Below are 17,261 nucleotides of genomic sequence, written 5' to 3' on the forward strand. Positions count from 1 at the left end.
GTGAGGGATGGGGAGAAATTTAAGGAGTCAGCTCCCCCACTGACCCAGTAGGTCCCCCCCATTTCCCCAAGGTCCACCCAGGGGACGAGGCCAAGACAGCCGACCGCCAGGACCGCCGAGCCCCAGACCAGAGAGGGACAGAACCCAGAGGGCCGCCAGAAGCAACACCAGCGCCCCCCCCCCAGGGCCGCCAAGCCCCCCACAATCACAGCCGGCCCGCCACCTAGGCGAGCCAACCCCGCCAGGACAGCCCGGCTAGGAGCGCCCGCCCAGCCGCCAATACCTTCTGAGACTCGGGAGCGGGCCTGATCTGTTTTTATGACATCTTTTTCAATCTGCACATTGATTTAAAAGCATCTCTACATATTGTGATTTTATATCTGAGGTCATAATTACAGAAAATGTCTTGTGATCATAAAATAACTGCACTTGAGTACAACCTCCACGGACTCTAGCATATAAAACTCTGACTCTTCTTTCTGGATTTCATCTGTTTTTGAAAATCACTTAAGCTTCTGATGGATGGCTGCGTCAGCCGGCGCTGAGTCACCGCTGCTGTTCTTTCAGGTGATTAGCCACTTTAACAGATGAAAACTGTGACCTTCTGGTTGACTTTGTTTATCTTAACCCCCTGTTTTATCCTGAAAGCTTGACTGAGCTCCAATTTACATTACAGCCTTCCTGCTTTACATTCCCTGCGACACACACTCAGCGGGCAGCTGTCCAGGCCAGAAGCTGACAGGTTGATTTGCCTCTCTGACACTCAGAGTGCATTTTATGCATCATCCGTCGCCTTGTGAACAGTTTGAGATTGGTTACTTAGGGGAGAAAAAAGGTTTCTGACATTCTGGAATAATTTACACAGTTTTGCTTCAGCCTCCATTTCTTCAGACGAAGTGGAAAAACAGCATTTTGCAAACGTTTAAAACGGGCTGTGTATAACCTTGAGACAGAATTGGGATCTTTAGATTATCTATGGAAATGCATAACACTTCAGTTAGATGGCTTTGATTTAAACATAACAACAAGCTCATAAGTGTTTGAAGCGGATTGATCAGATTATCACATGCATTTTAGTTCCTACCTTTGCAATAAATATAAAATTTGATTTCTTTTCTACATCTTGTATTCATGAGCTTCTAAAATCCTGCAGAGGCCAGTGGACAAAAATCTGTGGGGCTATTTTTCACTTTCTGAGTGTCTGAGCTTTTGTTGTGAAATGAGACATATTTAGCGGACCTAAAAGAGCAGCCGACTCCCTCTTATTCCCTAGTTAAGTTAAATTGCTCAGTCTTAGTTCATGGCCATGAAAACCTGATCAAAGGGTCGAAAACACTCCAGAAACAGAAAGCTAATTCCGTGCCCTTCACTGCGAGCCGTTAGGGGATTTTCTTCCCAGCAGCCGGTTGGTGTGGGACTCAAAGTCGCAACCATCTCTAACCTCAAAGCCGGAGTGGCCTCTAAGCTTCTGAGGCTTTGCTTTGATACAAGAAGCCATGGAACAAATGTGCCTTTTATTCAAAAGTACTTTTGAAATGGAGCAAGCAGTCATTACACGTCCAGGCAGGATTAACACACACACACACACACACACAAACATGCATCCCTTGTGTTTAAGAGACAATTTCATGTTCGTTATTTTCACTCTTTCATCTCCATCCTTCAGTCTGGCAGTTAAAAATAGGATGATGGAGACACCCAGAGAAAAATAATATGCTAATTACAGTCCGACATGGAAATGTTTCATTCTCTGCCCTCTGTCTTTGCTTCTTTCTTCTTTTCTCTGTCAGCTTGAAAGTTTCTCCTTCTTTGCTGTCAGCCCAAATTGTGAAAGTTTGACATCTGAGGTGAAATTTCTGGGTGAAACCTTGACTTCTCATGTCTCTGTCCCCGTTATCCGTCAGTCTATATTTTACAGTATGCAGTGAGTCTGCATCAGGGCATTTTTAGCCTATACAGCTTTATCTTTTATCTGTCCTCAGATTCACTTTATATAACCCCCCCATCTGCTTATCTCCATCCTCTGCTGTTTTTCATTTAATTCAGCTGAAATCAATAGAGTCTGTCTAGGAGGATGTAATTAAATCAATCAGACAAATGAACCGAACAGCTAGATTCTGCAAGAAGCCACGTGGGGAATTATTAAAAATATACATAAAAGCTTTATTAAAAGGGAGGTTAGATAAGATGTAAAGCAGATTTCAACTAGAAGGCAATTCAAAATGTCTTATATAAGATGTTAGGGCATTGAAAAGAGGCATGAGAGGTTTAAACTTCAGGTAAAAGTATGAAAAAAATGAAGTCATTCTTTAACAACTTCCCAGCAGTGCAGACACCAAGTATTTTTTTTACATTCTCCCAAACATTAATTTCAGTTATGAAATTCTGCTTCATAATGAAACATATGTGCAAATATATATATATATATTACTTGTTTTAAGATATACAATCCCAGATGCAACATTTTTGTGAGCAAACGATGAGCGACTGGCTCTGAAGTTTAACAGTCAGGTTCAGCTCATTTGGTTTGAGCCCAACTTTTAAAAACGTTTACGGCAAAACAGATGAAACCTCAGAAGAGCTCATCTCCAGGTGGAATAGTGATTCACGCCTCGTCAGATATTCCTTCCTCCAAGACATTTGAATTTCCTTGAATTTATTAATTCAAGCAGGAAAGACTTCACATTTAAATGCCACGTTTATATTTGGATACGGTGAATGAGATTTTTGAAGCAAGAAAAATGTGTTCAGAAACCATTTCAGATACAGTAGCTCTGTAGAGATAATGGAAGCAGACCTTGAACAATTTTGTAAATAAAGATATATTTGCAGCATAGATTGAGCAATCCATCAATCGATATTAAACTGTGTCCTTCAGGCTGAGAGTGATGCTAAAGTTAGGCTTCAGAAATGCCCGGCCCATTAGCATGCTCCGTCACCCACTTGTTCCCCATTGGTATTCACATGAAGCCAGACACCAGTGACAGAATTTGTACAGAGTGAGGCAGTGAATAACACGGAGGACAAAAAAAAAAAAAAATGACACTGAGACGAGAGTGGATGAGGGAAACTGTTAGAAATCGAAATGAAAAAGAAAATAAATACGAGCGCGAGTGTGTGACAACAGGGCCGAGAAAAAAAAGAGAAGGTTTGTCAACTCTGACTTTTGGCTTGACCACTGAATATCCTTGTAACCCACACACTCCCACCACTTTAAAGGTCATACAATGCACACCTGAAAGGCTGCAGAAGTGTGTGTCAGGTGTGTGTGTGTGTGGCTTTCTCTGCAGCGGAACGGAAATCGCTGCTCTTCAGCAACTCGGCACACTTCAGATTTTCATTTAGTCTCCAGTGTTCATTATTTAAATGAATGAAAGTGACACATCTCTGAGCTGGTTCAGCGTATTCAGGAGGCTGCTGGGTAGGCGGGAGGCAAACAAAGTGTCTTAGCACTTTGGTGCAATCTTCAGAAAACGGTGAAAGGGAAGGTGTCACTGTTTGTTTAACAGACTTGAGATACTGAAACAGAAAACCAGACACCGTTACAGAAAAGGCATAATTCAACACCCAATCAGCATGATGTGTCGTTTGAAATATTTTATCTTGTAGACCAGGCGTAACAAATCTTGGGTTTTGTGCACGATGCTCATAATGTTCACAAACAGGGTGAGTGCATGATTTCCTCTACAGCAGCACAGTTATGCAAAAGCTTGTGAATCTCACAAAACAGTCATTTTTGGGCCAATATACAATAAGACTGTTTTAATGCAAATGGTAAATGGTAAATGGCTTGCACTGGTATAGCACTTTATGTAGTCCAAGGACTCCAAAGCGCTTCGCTCTACAATCATTCACCCATTCATTCACACTGATGGCGGTAAGCTACATTGTAGCCACAGCTGCCCTGGGGCGGGCTGACAGAAGGGAAAATGGACACAAAAACATATGGGAATTAATTCTCGTGACATTTTAAGAAAATGATTATCATCTAAATCAAATACAAACTTTGGAGATTCGTTTTGTAAAACTGTTAAACTGAAAATCCAAGATCAGAACTAGTTTGATCCAGTACCTTCTTTTTTAATATATACTTTAGTTTATTTTTTTCTGATTTATTGCATTTTTAGCCACTGCTTGGTTAGGCAAGGTGTAAAAAAAAATCAAACAGCATGGCTGGTCTTAAGAATAAAAAAAACAAACACTAAAATACTGTTCAAACCTTGGAGCAACCACAGTAACTGTGACCTCGCTGTTCCAAATGGAGGAAGCTTTGTATTACCATTTGGTCTGTTTGATGAAGCTACACATTAGGCCCTGATGTGGTGGTGATGATTATAATGATGATTGCGATGAAGATGAAGTGGGATGTGCCGCTAACCGCTCCCTAAGTGGCGTTAATGGACTGTTCACCCGACCTTTTAATGGCAGTACTTTTTGTGCTGATATCAGCGTGTTTGTGTGTCTGCAGATGTGTTTGTATTCATAGACAACTTTGACCTTTCTGTCAGTGATATAAGGAAGGCTGCGTGGTGCTCTGCTGGAAAATGGCAACATTTACAACTTTGTACAGTGGACTGACCTGTGGATCAACACACTTTGTTTTGTATGACAATAAACTAAGATTGAGTTTATACTCATGGACTTATTTAAGTCTTAGAGAAGCAGAAATGTGTCATTTAAAGACTAAACTCGTATGCATGTACATATTCTTGCAGTAACATAAAAGGGTCTCCTTAATGACAAAACTATTTTTCAACTAGATGCAACAAAATTCAAAACAAGCTACTTTTACAAATTTAACTTTGTCTTTTGTCAGTATAGCATAACATGCATTATATCTCAATCATCCACGATACTATATAGGACTCTTTGTTACTTGAAAAAAAAAAAATAAAAAGTTGAGGCCTTTAAGGACATCTGTATTGGAACATCTTGTGGTTGTGGAAAATTATTTTCATAAACATCAAACAAAAGTCACGCAAATCCTCACAAAAGAAAGTACATAGGCCATTACACCGACTTAAATTCATGAAACGGAGCACTTTACTAATCCTATTTTTTAGTCAAACCCTCAAGTCATATATTAAACCTTTTTTTTCTCTAAAATTAAATGATTTAGTTTCTATGAAACGTCTTCATAAATGAACTTGAGACCTCACAATCAGCTGGCTTAAACAGATTTATGTCCTCACAACGTAACATATAAAAGCACACACACACTCATAATGGTACCCACTCAGCCAATCACATGTCTATAAAGAGCAATTTACCAGCTATCAGGCAGGTCACATAAAATCAGCTCAGAGTGTGTGTAGGCTTCAATCCCATCAGTTACTTAGTCTGCATGTTAACCCTTTACGTTTACATTGTGGCACTTTTTATTGACACAAATAAAACTAATTTGTAACTTCATTTTAACTGGTGTATTAGTACTAATTGTTTTGTTTTAATTACTTTGTTATGAGTAAATCACATCTTCCACTCATCATGGTGTGCCCCTTATCATACAGCGTATATGAAAGGATAAAACAAATACTTGCTCTACAACTTTTAGCTCTATGTTACGAGGAAAGCTGATAGAAAATTTACTTTTGGTTCAAATACTCTGGTTTAACTTACAATATGAGTAGAACTTTTACATTTTAAGTAATATATTCATTTAGATGGAGCAGCAGAAACAAACATCTGAACATGGAGGTAGAAACTGTAGAACTACTAATTCTACATGCTTCTTTTTGTCTGATATTTATAACTGAGACGGTCAAAAATATCCCCATCATCACTCAGAGTCAGCTGGAGACTCATTAGCAACAAACAGCAGCCTGAAATTCATCCAGAGAAGCTGCTTATACTCTACCCCTCATTTTGCTACAGCACAGGGAGAAGATGAAGACAATTAGCGTCAACGCAACCGCTTTTGGCTGCTTTCTAACACCTCTCATCCCCGCCTGTTCAGCATGAGCCACATAACGCACTCAGTCCATTTGTAAGAGCTCCAGCTCATTAAAAAACACTTTAACACGCTTTGATGGCTCTTTTGCCTGCTCATACACACATAACACACATGCTCGTGGAAGCAAAACATCTCACGAAGCAATTGGCAAACACATTATCACACACATTTTACACTTTTACATGATACAAACACAATCCTTTGTTTTACCTTATTGTGCAACTAAGTATATCAAAATTTAATTTAAAAATAAAGTGTCCAAACGGGGGGAAATACGGATGCAAAACTTTAAAAAAATGAAATGGAATATTACCATGGTTATTGTTCACCAGAATAAAGTACAAAACATACACAGAAGAAGTAAAAGCTTCAAAACATCATTCTAGTCTTATTTATTAAAGAAAAGCTTTAATCTCTGCATAAACATTCTGCGGTAAAACAACTTTTTGTAAGTTAATGGATTACAGTTGAAATATCAGATTCTAACTAAAATTAGTGATAGTTTGTCTCTAGACAAACCTAACAAATATTGCTACTGGTTTGCTGCAAGCAACAAGAAAAATTACAAAAGTTAAGAGTGGCCGTAAGTCATTTCTGATCTTAAATCATTTTCTATTTGTTTTGTTCTTATTGCACTCGAGTTTTAAAGCCACTTATTTCACAGTCATAAAGACCAGTAATGAAAAAAACAACAAAATTTGCTCTTTTCTTTCTTCTACATGTCAGTGGTTAAAGTGTCCTTTAATTAAAAATTTCTAAGCAAACTTTGTGACCAGATGCCAACCACCAAGTGCATTTGTTTACATACTGAAAGAGCCGAAGTGACTGAAAACAAGCCAAATGGGATGGGTTTGACAATTCTGATGTATTGGAACATATGTCCACTCAGTAGTTGAGTAAAGTATGCAAAGAAAAAGACTGGTTAGGTTGAAATGATAAACTAGAAGAAGGTTCCACAAAAAGCTGAAGTTTGAATTCAGAGTTCTGTCTTGATGACGCTCCGCAGCCCTGCTTGATCCCTGATATTTCGGACAGTTGTCTTACTCAGTTTTTCTCTTTTCTTTCATGTTTAGCAGCAGATTCATTCTTATATTTCCACCTAAACATCTTCTCCTCAACTCGACACTTGTCTGATTCTACATTTTATGTTTACCTAACACAGATTACAGCCAGCCTGACTTGATACAGTTCAGGATTACCTTTTTTAATGTTAGATTTCATACTTTGCAGTGCATAGCTTTAACATACAGACTTTTCTTGAATTATTTAAATTCAAAGCAACCTCTCTGAAAAGCATCTGGAAATAGTTTCCTGTCATAATACGTAGCATTTGTCCAAAAAGTAAAAAATGTCTTTATAATAGTATGTTTTTTGGAAATGCACTTTTAAAACCCAATCTACTCCCTTGTATGAGAGAACAGTTTGTGCCCCCCACCACCCTATCCTACCACACACAACTTTTTTAAACAAAATATGGATATGTGGCATTTTGGAGGCAGCTTTTTGAGGCTTAGCGAGGTGAAAAGGAGACTCCCCTCTTTTTCTTCTAACAGGTATTTATTTTTCTTTCCCTCCAGCAGTGAGGGGATCTAACACAGACATCCTGACCTCCTTCACGGAGCTGCAGCTTTCCTTCACTTAGACACACTTGTGAATGCAGCTCAGGCTTTCATCTATGCACACACAGCGTCAGAGATGTCTTTTTTTGCTCCATCATCAACACTAAACCTGAAAGAGCCAGGCACACAGACAGAAGATGCACGTTCGGTTTGCGTGTTTGAGCGTGTTTACGTTTAAATGCAGATTGTATCTGCTTTGTGTTAACGTGTTGTGAAGGCATGACTTGCTGCTGGATGGCAGGGACCAGGACAGCCAGTCTTTACTAATGTGAATGTGACCTTAGAAGACACTGCAGGTTCGATGGTTCAGCTGCTGCGCTTGTTTACACCTGGTTTTGCCTGATGTGCATCAATCATCTGCTCTCAACTGCGCATGAGAATAACAATGTTTCCTGATTCAACATGATGACGGGTGACACTGACTGGACAAAAACAAAGATACAATTACTTCAATATTCAGATGTCAGTATTCTGACAAAGAAAGAAAAGGTTTTGGGAGCAACACAGATGACAAGAAGCAGTGATGTGCTTTTTTTTCTCCGCTGTTGACTGCTGCCCTGAACATGTTCAAGATGTAGAATTGAACAGAAATCTCCTGATTTCCTTAAACAGACAGTTTTATACAAACTGTATATTTTTTTATTTAATTATACTAAATTGGATGATATTTAGTACTGGACAGAAATGGATGACAGAAGCTGCATATGATCTCCATATTGGCTTTAAATGCTTTTTGTTGTGATTTGGCACCACGTAATATGAGAATAACATAAACTAAACTGAATAGCACCTTTAAAACACAATCAGCACTGACCAAAGTGATGCCTGGAAAACTGTCAACATTCCTGCAAATGTTTTGGTGCCCAATGAATCCTGTGAAAAATGGAAGCCTCCCCATGTTTTTTGTGGCACATCACAGACCACTTTGTAAGCACATAATGCCTCTTTCCTTCAGAGGATGCTACCAAATGTAATGAAATATATGTAAAAACTATGAAGTTGGTTGATATTTTTTCCACACATGCCACAACACAGACTGGCAGCTTTGTCAATTAAAAAAAAAACATTAAACCTCAATTCACTGAATATGGGAATTAATATGAAATATGAATGATTAATAATTACCAAATTAGATGAATGATTAATAATTACCAAATTAGCCCATGAAGGAAAAAATATATATTCAAATATAAACTAAACCTTATAAATTAGGGTGTATGACATGGAGGCTAACTATTTGCAGCAATGGTAGATGGTGCTAAATGGAAAGTTATTGAGATGTTGTCTGGGAACCTTAAAATAAATGTCATGCTAACAGTTGCTGGACAGTGATAAGATAATTAATGCTTCAATTAAACACCATTTTGAGCCTTTAGGCACGGTTTAAATGTCAGCTTCTCACTTTTATGAAATTACAAACAGAAGAAGCCGTTGTGCTACATGTGAATGTGAGTCACCCCTTCGTCTCCCCTGAGGCAACAGAAATCCCACAAACCACTGCAAAGAGCTGCTCTGTGTATGACAGCAGCAGAGTGATGCTGAGAAACAGACAGATGCTTTTGGAATAAATGAGGTCTGGGAAATAAAACACACTGTGACTTTGCCCTTCACACACAAGAGGAAACTTCAAGTAAAACTGGCTGCTTCTCCACCGATTCAGGTAGTTTTTAAACTGCTTAAAGCCTCATTAAATCATGGGGAAACTCACTGAATACACAGATTTGCACATGCAAATGCTAAAAGCAGTAAAAGGTAATCACAATTAAATTATTCTGTGTGTATTATTTATATTTTAAAGCAGTTTAAACTACATAAACATGCATTGGCATACCATCTCTAAAAGCCTGAATAAAAGTTGTACTGTTTGTGTAAATTTTGATAATGTCCAGTTGTTGTTCATGACTGTGTTCAAATTGTTTACTCGTTTTCTACATAGTGCCTTACTTTGTGAGTCAGCCATTTTGTAGTGGGGTTCAAAATTTTACCTGCAATTTTTCATCCACTATATAGTGCCCTAGAAACTTGATACGTGTTGCAGTAAAAGTCTTGTTTAGAAGTTGTACAGGAGCCCTGCGGTCTGAGCTAACAGCAGGCTAATGAAAGCTAATGTAACACATTATTATGATTTCCAGGCTTCTTAAAATCACCTTTAATTAATTAGATGTGTCCAATACAAAATGTCTCCTCTGTGTGAGTCTGCACACAGACTATAACAACTTTTGTTTTGTACAGAAATGTTTTGTAGGTGACACATCATAATTCTGTGATAAAGTAACAGCTGCATGCCACACTATGAACTGCTTGGTTAAAAACAATCCAATTTGTAACCCACAGGGAGCCAACCCTAGTAGTTTTAACTCAGCAGGGCTGGGTGTCAGTTTGACCCATCATACTGCTGTAAATTCTCAGTCATCCACGGTAAATTCAAAAAAAGGGTTAAAAAACAAATTAGACCTCCATTCTGTATCCAAAGATGTTTATAAGCCTTTTTTGAACCTAGCATACTGGGCTAAAGTTTCTAAGCAATAAGTTCAACATGACTAATTTGTGAAATTAAAGCTACTAACTTGAGTTTAAAAGAACAATCCAGAATCTGCTTTTTAGATTATTCCAAGTTGATAGCTGGTGTGGACCACTATTAGCATAAACTTGATAACAGCAACTAATGTTTTCTTAAGAAGCCACATTCACTGTTTCATGCAAACTAAAGTTATTAACAACGCCAACCAAGTTAAACATCTTACAAGTTGTTTTACCACCTTACCTTTGTTTATTTTATTCTAAAGCAGAGGTCCAGTCAGGTCCAGTTTGGTCAACTTCTGACTTAAAATGGCGAACTGTGCAGAATGACACAGCTCAGCTCCAATCAAATTATTTTGACCCAGAATTTAGTCAAACTAGTCCAACTTCTGACCCAACGGCTTTAACCTAGCAATTAAGTAATCAAAATAACCCAGTAGTTTTTAGTGTGGAGAAAAAACAAACTTTGTCTGTATTTATAAATATATCTGTGACAGATATATGTAAATAAATTTTATATCAGAGACAGATTATGCTAATTGCATTTTCTCTGCCAAAACCAGTGAAATTCAGTTCTCCATCATATTCCAGTGCACCTTGCTGGCATTTATTTATGAGACACCTGACTGTGAAGACTTGGGGCATAATAATAAAGTATGTTGCATTCAAGTGGTGTTTGAAATGCAAAAACAGGTGTCTGCTGTCTACTATACAGTGATCAAAGAATAGTGTGTGAAGAAATTATAATTTTGAACACAATCCTAGTAATACAGACTAACTGGAGGTCCTGGTAACATTTATTGAGAAATATATAAACTTAGATCTTTGTTACAATCACTTTCATTCTCAACTTCCTGAAAAAGTCAACTTTAAGGACGTTTTAATTGTACATCATGAGGCTGAGCACCCTTTAGCTCACCAGCAGAATAAACTTAATTTACAGAATCGTCAGCAATACAATACATAATATAAAGGTCACAGACAGCATTCATGTCATCCAAGAATCGTAATTTGCATTTGTACCAGTCATTTTGCACAATGTCAACCCTAATCAAAAAAAAAACTGCATTGTAAAAGCACACAGCAGCGTAATGGCCAATTTAAGTCCATTCAGAGCCTAAACTAAACCCACGGGGGCCTCCTTCGCAGTGCATTAAATAAGCAATTTGTAGCAAAAACGTCATTACGAGAATAGTTCCCTGCCAAACGATGTCATTACAGTAACTATAGTCACTCTAGCGTAGCAGTGCTGATGAATACAGGTGCACATGGGCTGAAACATCACTCATTCATTGTGGTGAGAGTCCTTCATGCTCGGCTGCCTGACGCTACAAAGTTAATGCCTCAGAGACCATTATGGAGGAAGTACCTGCTGACAGTCTTACTATATAAAACACCAAAAACACTATTCAGTTCTGGCTTTATCACTCCGGGTTTCACAAAGGAAACATGAAGAATGAGCACTACGATGGCAACAATTGAAGAATGTGTGAGGAGGATTCTGCCAGTTCCTATAGGTGTTATCATGCAATTAACTCTTTTGGCAATCCCCGCAGGCTTAAATAAAACCTGAATTTTGAATGTCACAGTTTATCACTAAACAATTAATCCAAGTCAAGTGATTAATCCCCCCCAAAAAAGCATTAATTTCACATCTGATGTCTGCAAACATATTTGGGCTAATCTCCACACAGCAAGGTTCAGATCTGTAAAAGATTATTTATTCAAGACAAATTGAGGTAGAAAAATGTTTTACAAGATGGGATGGGAGTGATGACACTATTTCTATTTATTCTTACATGATGCTGTTTTAAGCATCAAAGGTGACAAAAAAAGGTGGATTTGATGCAGCAAAGGCAATAAAAAACCCTAAAATGAGTTTTTGTTGAAATACATTTGATTTGTGCCTACTCTGAATGATGTACTCTTATAAAGGGGCTCAATCCATGATGTGTTCTCAGGTTCAATGTCCCTCTGTTTTAATATAATGTTCAATATGCTTTACTACAGTTTAGAAATGAAAGCATTCACACTATATAACAAAAATAGACAAACTAAAAGCTTGAGAAACTTGTTTTAGTTAAAAACATTACTATTAAATCAATTAACTGAAGGCATAATGATAATCATTAGACTGTTTTTATTATTTACCTAAACATCTGTTATCAGCCACAGTTTTTAATTTTTTAATTTCTAAACCTCTCAGGACCCCAAACTTGATGTTTCATGATCCATAGTGGGGTCCCAACCTGCTACAAAGAAAATAGTGATGGGTGCTGAACTCAAAAGTTTTGAGGTAAATTTGGTTTAATTTTAACACGCTTTCTTTTTAACACTATAAAATATCTCTGCTAAATTAAAAAAAAATCAATTGGTTGTATTCACAATTTTATGTGTGTTTGTGTGCATTTCTTCTCATCCATCTATCATTAGAAGAGCAAAGTGCATTGCCTGCACAGAATCAATAATTTAAATCATGCAAAGTGTTTAAACATCAGTTACATGTTTTACTGCACTTGACTCAATCTGACATAAAAGAACTAAAAACAATCCGTGACCTGCAACGCTGAGAACAACCCAACAGACCAGTGCTGCAGTAAACATTAAAACCATCGAAAACACAGACAAAAACATTATTACTCTGCCTTTGGTGGCGGGCGATAATAACTGAATGTTAGGCTTCTTTTAAGCCAACATAAACTGGTGGTGGTAGTAGTAGTAATATTAGTAGTAGTAGTAGCAGTAGTAGTAGCAGATGGTCACAGTCTCATCTACCTTTTAGTTTGAACTTTATAATTTAAACTTTTGTAATCCTCTAAGAATCCCTAATAGCTTTTACTGAACATCACATAAGCTAACACACAAATAAACAACAAAAGTTGAAAACATGCAACATTCAATAAAGTTCAGCCCTAAATTCAAACCGAAGCGTAGCAAAGAGAGCCTGGGTTTCACTGCTCTGTGGCTCTCAGAGCTCCTCTCTTATCTTCTTTTGTCAAATTTATCCATTTGAATTTATCCATTTTTCATTCTTGTCGACAACCTCGTTTCAATGGCAGGTTGATGCAATTAGGTAAAGTGGCTGAATACAAAGCGAGCCGTTCTCTAAGCTCTGAATACTGCGGGTCTAACCTTCACTGTTTTTTTTTTTTTAAATAAAAAAACCATGTACTACAACGAGCTCGGTTTAGGAGAAGCTTCTGATTGAATCAGGTTAAAAAATGTTCCTGCATGAACATGACAATGTCAAATCGAGGCAGTGATTGAAATTGAAGAGACTGATAGAGAATATCATCCAGACCTCGATCGAAATATTTTTGTATGTAAAGGAAAAGAAAAGACAAATCATTTATCGCTTTCATTTCCTCCTGATTCACTGAGGTCTCAGCGGTGTGATGACCTTGCTCTCCTCACCCTCTTCATCTTCATCAGTGTTGTCGTAACTGCTGATGCACAATGCAGCCTCTTGGGCTGAAGTGTGCCTGAAAGATGAACTCAGCTGAAGTTAAGTAGACTACAGAGCAGAAATGTCCGTCTCTGCTCCCGCTCTAGCTTTAATCACAAGAATGCAGCAGAGAGAGCCTTAATGGGATTCACTGTGAGGGTCGGCTGTTGCTCTGTGAATGACAATACTGCTGCTGGCTTACGAGAAGGACTGTTGACAGTCAGGTAGCAGCGGAGCAGCAGCCATGAATGCAGAGCAGGAAGCTTTACTGAGGCTCGGCTTTGATCTGCTGGATTGTAATGTGGTCGAAGGTAATGATGTCAAACTGAGCGACGAGCTACTGTACGCCAACAGGAGTCAGTCTAGTGTCAAAAACAACAACAGAAAAAGCTGAGGGAGGTCAAACTGAGACGGGAAAGTTCTGCATTATTCTATTGCCCAAGGTGCAGGAGATGATGTGTATTAATAAATCAAAGTTATGAAGAATGAAATGCTTAGCATTTTTTGGAAGGAATGCATATATATATATATATATACACAGACAGGCAAAAACATCATCACCTGCCTTCACATTTCAGCAGAAGGTGATAAAAACAAAGGTCTTCAGTTCAGAATGCAATTAAATAAAAGTTCAAGCATATATGTGAATTGCATTTATGATTTTAACAATTTTGAGCTCACAAAATCACTTTAAATAGTTTATTTATTCAAATACTTGTTAAAGGTATAGTGTGTGGCTGTTCAAAGATATTGCTTTAAGCAACTTTATTTTGTCTTTTTAAACATTTAGGGGCTCATTTGCTCATAAGCCTTCACCATAATTCACCCGTCTTGTCAATAAAGAGCATTACAGTATCTGCTGCTCAACAAACATCTCTGAAATGTTAATTAACCACGTCAAACAGAAAAGAAAAGTTTTGTATTTTTACCATAAGCAGAGTCAGCTGCAGACTCCTGGTTCCGTGTTGTCGCCAGCACATCAGCTGCACAAAAGGAGAAGAAAACTAATCAAATTCACATTTACCTCAATAACAGCCTTGCACCAATTTATGCCATCTATTATTCAATGCATCACTTGGATCATGGTGTGTGTTTGTATGGTCAGGATTGCCCCAGATCTGATTCTGGTTTTGTGTGGTAACACAGTTCTGAAAAGTAGATAATTAGTTTGAAGGGACCCAAACGTGGTCACCGGGTTAAACGTTTTGCACATCTTAGGACTGTGAGAGGAAACGCGAGCACCTGGAGAGCTCTCAGCAGGCACACAGGGAACAGAGGGGGTTTATGTGGCCTGTGCCTGTTTTAACAGCAGCTATTTTTGTTACACTTTCTCCAATTATACCAGGATTCCCGTGCTGTCTGGAAAGAGTCGTTGCCTTAGAGACCAGAATATGGGACTAAAAATCAGTATGCCACTAACAGCACAACTTATATTAAAGTCTATATGAAAACTAACTCTGTCCTTTTTGCAGACACTTCCCTGTGCCAGCTTTTAGATCAGTATATATTAAACTTCCTGCGCAGAGGAATGCAGAAACGGAAATGTATTTTTGGAGAGATGGGGAAAAAAAAATAAAAAATGGAACATGGTCTGGATGCTGTGAAACAGCTGAATATATTCAGCCATTTAACTGAGAGATATCTGGCAGATCTACACTACTCTGGGGAGTGTTTGTGCCTTCAGGTGTTAAATCCCCAAGGAGGACCTGGAGAAATAGGTGGCAAGTTATCAGGATCATGATGCTTCTTTTCTTAGACTGCTCTAAGCCCCGATTCGACATAGATAATGACAATTACATATATAATATGGAGGAAACCCAATAATTTGTTCTATGGTGCAGCAGTTTGTTTTTTCAGAGCAGAATACTTTTGTTTTTTCCAGTACCATAGGTCTCCTCACACTATTTTTTATTTTTTCAAAAACAGGAATGTGCAAAACCATACTGCCATGTTTTCATGACATTTTTTTCTTTTTTTTTTGCAATCTACAAACTTTTACAACCTTTCCATCTTAAATTTAAACTTTTACAAGTGTTCTTTGATGGCTGTAGAAGAACAGATTCATCTTACTGTGACAGCTGTTGGAGTAAAACGAATGGTCGCCTTCGATGTCCTGCTCAAACCCCGCCCTGCAGACACAACAAGAACACAACATTAATAAATAATTAGTTTTTAATAATTAGTTTTTAACTAAGGGTGCAACAAGATCTTGATCCACTTTGAATCATTTGTGTGGCAGCGGTTTTAACGGAAATATCAGGCAGTAGGACCAATGTGGTCATGAGAGCAGCTTCATCCTGCCCTCCTCCTCCTCATACAGCTTCTGCAGGTAAGTTCTGAGAGGTGCTTCTGTAGGAGATTCATTTAAGAAAATAACTTGCTCAGTGCCAAGATCATATGGTAATCTGCTGACTTTGAAGTTAAGAAAATTACGTATGAAACTCTCGTTAATCTGTTAGAGTTGATAGGAAAAGTATTAAAACTTGCAGCGAGGTGGAGACAAAATCAGACCATACCGTTCAGTGAGTCCCCACCTCAGCTCTTATTTTATCTCATCAGAGTGAGCCACTTTAGTCTGTGATGGAAATAATAATAATAAAACATAAAAGGAGATTCACTCTAATGTCCGATCCAGTCAGACCCTCAGATAAACACCTGCTCGAGCTCATCACAGCGACAGTGTCTGAATTTATATTACCTGTGTTTTCATCTGTAGTTTTAAGGTAGAATGTTTGGAGACATTTTGATGACCACCGGCAAATATTTTCATTAGAATCCAATAAAATTGACTCAAAAGAAAGAATCCTCTTATTTAAATTTTTTTTCCAGTAAACTATATTTGTTCTGACAAATATTCAGATCATTTCATATTTTTGCATGAATATTTTCACATGGGAAATGTGAAAAATATGGTGAATTTACTTATTTTTTTTTTTTAAGATCAGGTTTTTAATTTTGGCCCCTGGTGAAAATGAGTTAGACCCCCTGGAGTTCAAAGGTCACAGATTTAACGAGAGGGTTGTGTGTAGCTGAAGTATCATTCAAACGTCTGAAAAGACTCAGGAGGAACCTGACAGGAGAGATGCTAGTCAGCTGAGTATTTGCTTAAAAAACTTGTTAAAAGTCTGGTTTCGTTCCTGTAAACCCAGTATCGTGCCTTGTGAGATGCGGGTCTTGTTACACCCCAGTTCTTAACTGACCAACAAAACAAGTTTGGTGCTTCATCTTATTGGCTGCTCTGGGTTTCCTGGAAATTTCAGCCATGATGAACCTCTACAAAGACCAAATAACTGCTTAAGCTGTTGAATTAGCTTTTGCCACATTGTTCATTTCATCATTTACTTTAAAGGGCAAACTATTCCAAAGGTCAACTGAGGAGAAGCAGCAAACTTATTCACCTTCTTTCTGTCCTCCAATTAGGTGGAAAAAAGGTGAAACTTGTCCAACCAGGAGACAGACTGTGACAAGAGGTGAGCATGAAAAACACTCACACACCCTGTCAGCACCAGGAAAGTGAGGCCATTTACCCACTGAGTGTGTACGGCTCTCGGATTAAGTCCCTGTTGTTTACTGGTTCTGCTTTTGTCACCACCGACGTTTTCATCTGACCTTCAAATCAAATTTAAAAGGGGCCACAAATCAGGACTTCACAGCCACGCCGCTGAAACGACTGCTGCGTAACAGCGGCGTTCGAGACGAGGAGGCCCACTTTGTTCTGGCTGCT

General features: G+C 38.2%; 1 protein-coding gene across 5 annotated transcripts in view; it reads right to left on the bottom strand.

Annotated features, from left to right (window-relative positions):
• Positions 1 to 17,261, bottom strand: part of LOC108243952 (semaphorin-6D) — a 141,154-nt gene that overhangs the window by 7,847 nt on the left and 116,046 nt on the right. For all 5 annotated transcript variants that reach the window (XM_037975694.1, XM_017429723.3, XM_017429725.3 and 2 more), the window contains 2 exons: positions 15,608 to 15,666; positions 14,467 to 14,520 (listed from right to left, as the gene is read on the bottom strand). In XM_037975694.1, coding sequence (XP_037831622.1) covers positions 14,467 to 14,520; positions 15,608 to 15,666 — 113 coding nt within the window. The remainder of the gene's footprint in view (positions 1 to 14,466; positions 14,521 to 15,607; positions 15,667 to 17,261) is intronic.

This window comes from Kryptolebias marmoratus, linkage group LG5, assembly GCF_001649575.2.
Source record: "Kryptolebias marmoratus isolate JLee-2015 linkage group LG5, ASM164957v2, whole genome shotgun sequence".
NCBI classification, from domain to species: domain Eukaryota; kingdom Metazoa; phylum Chordata; class Actinopteri; order Cyprinodontiformes; family Rivulidae; genus Kryptolebias; species Kryptolebias marmoratus.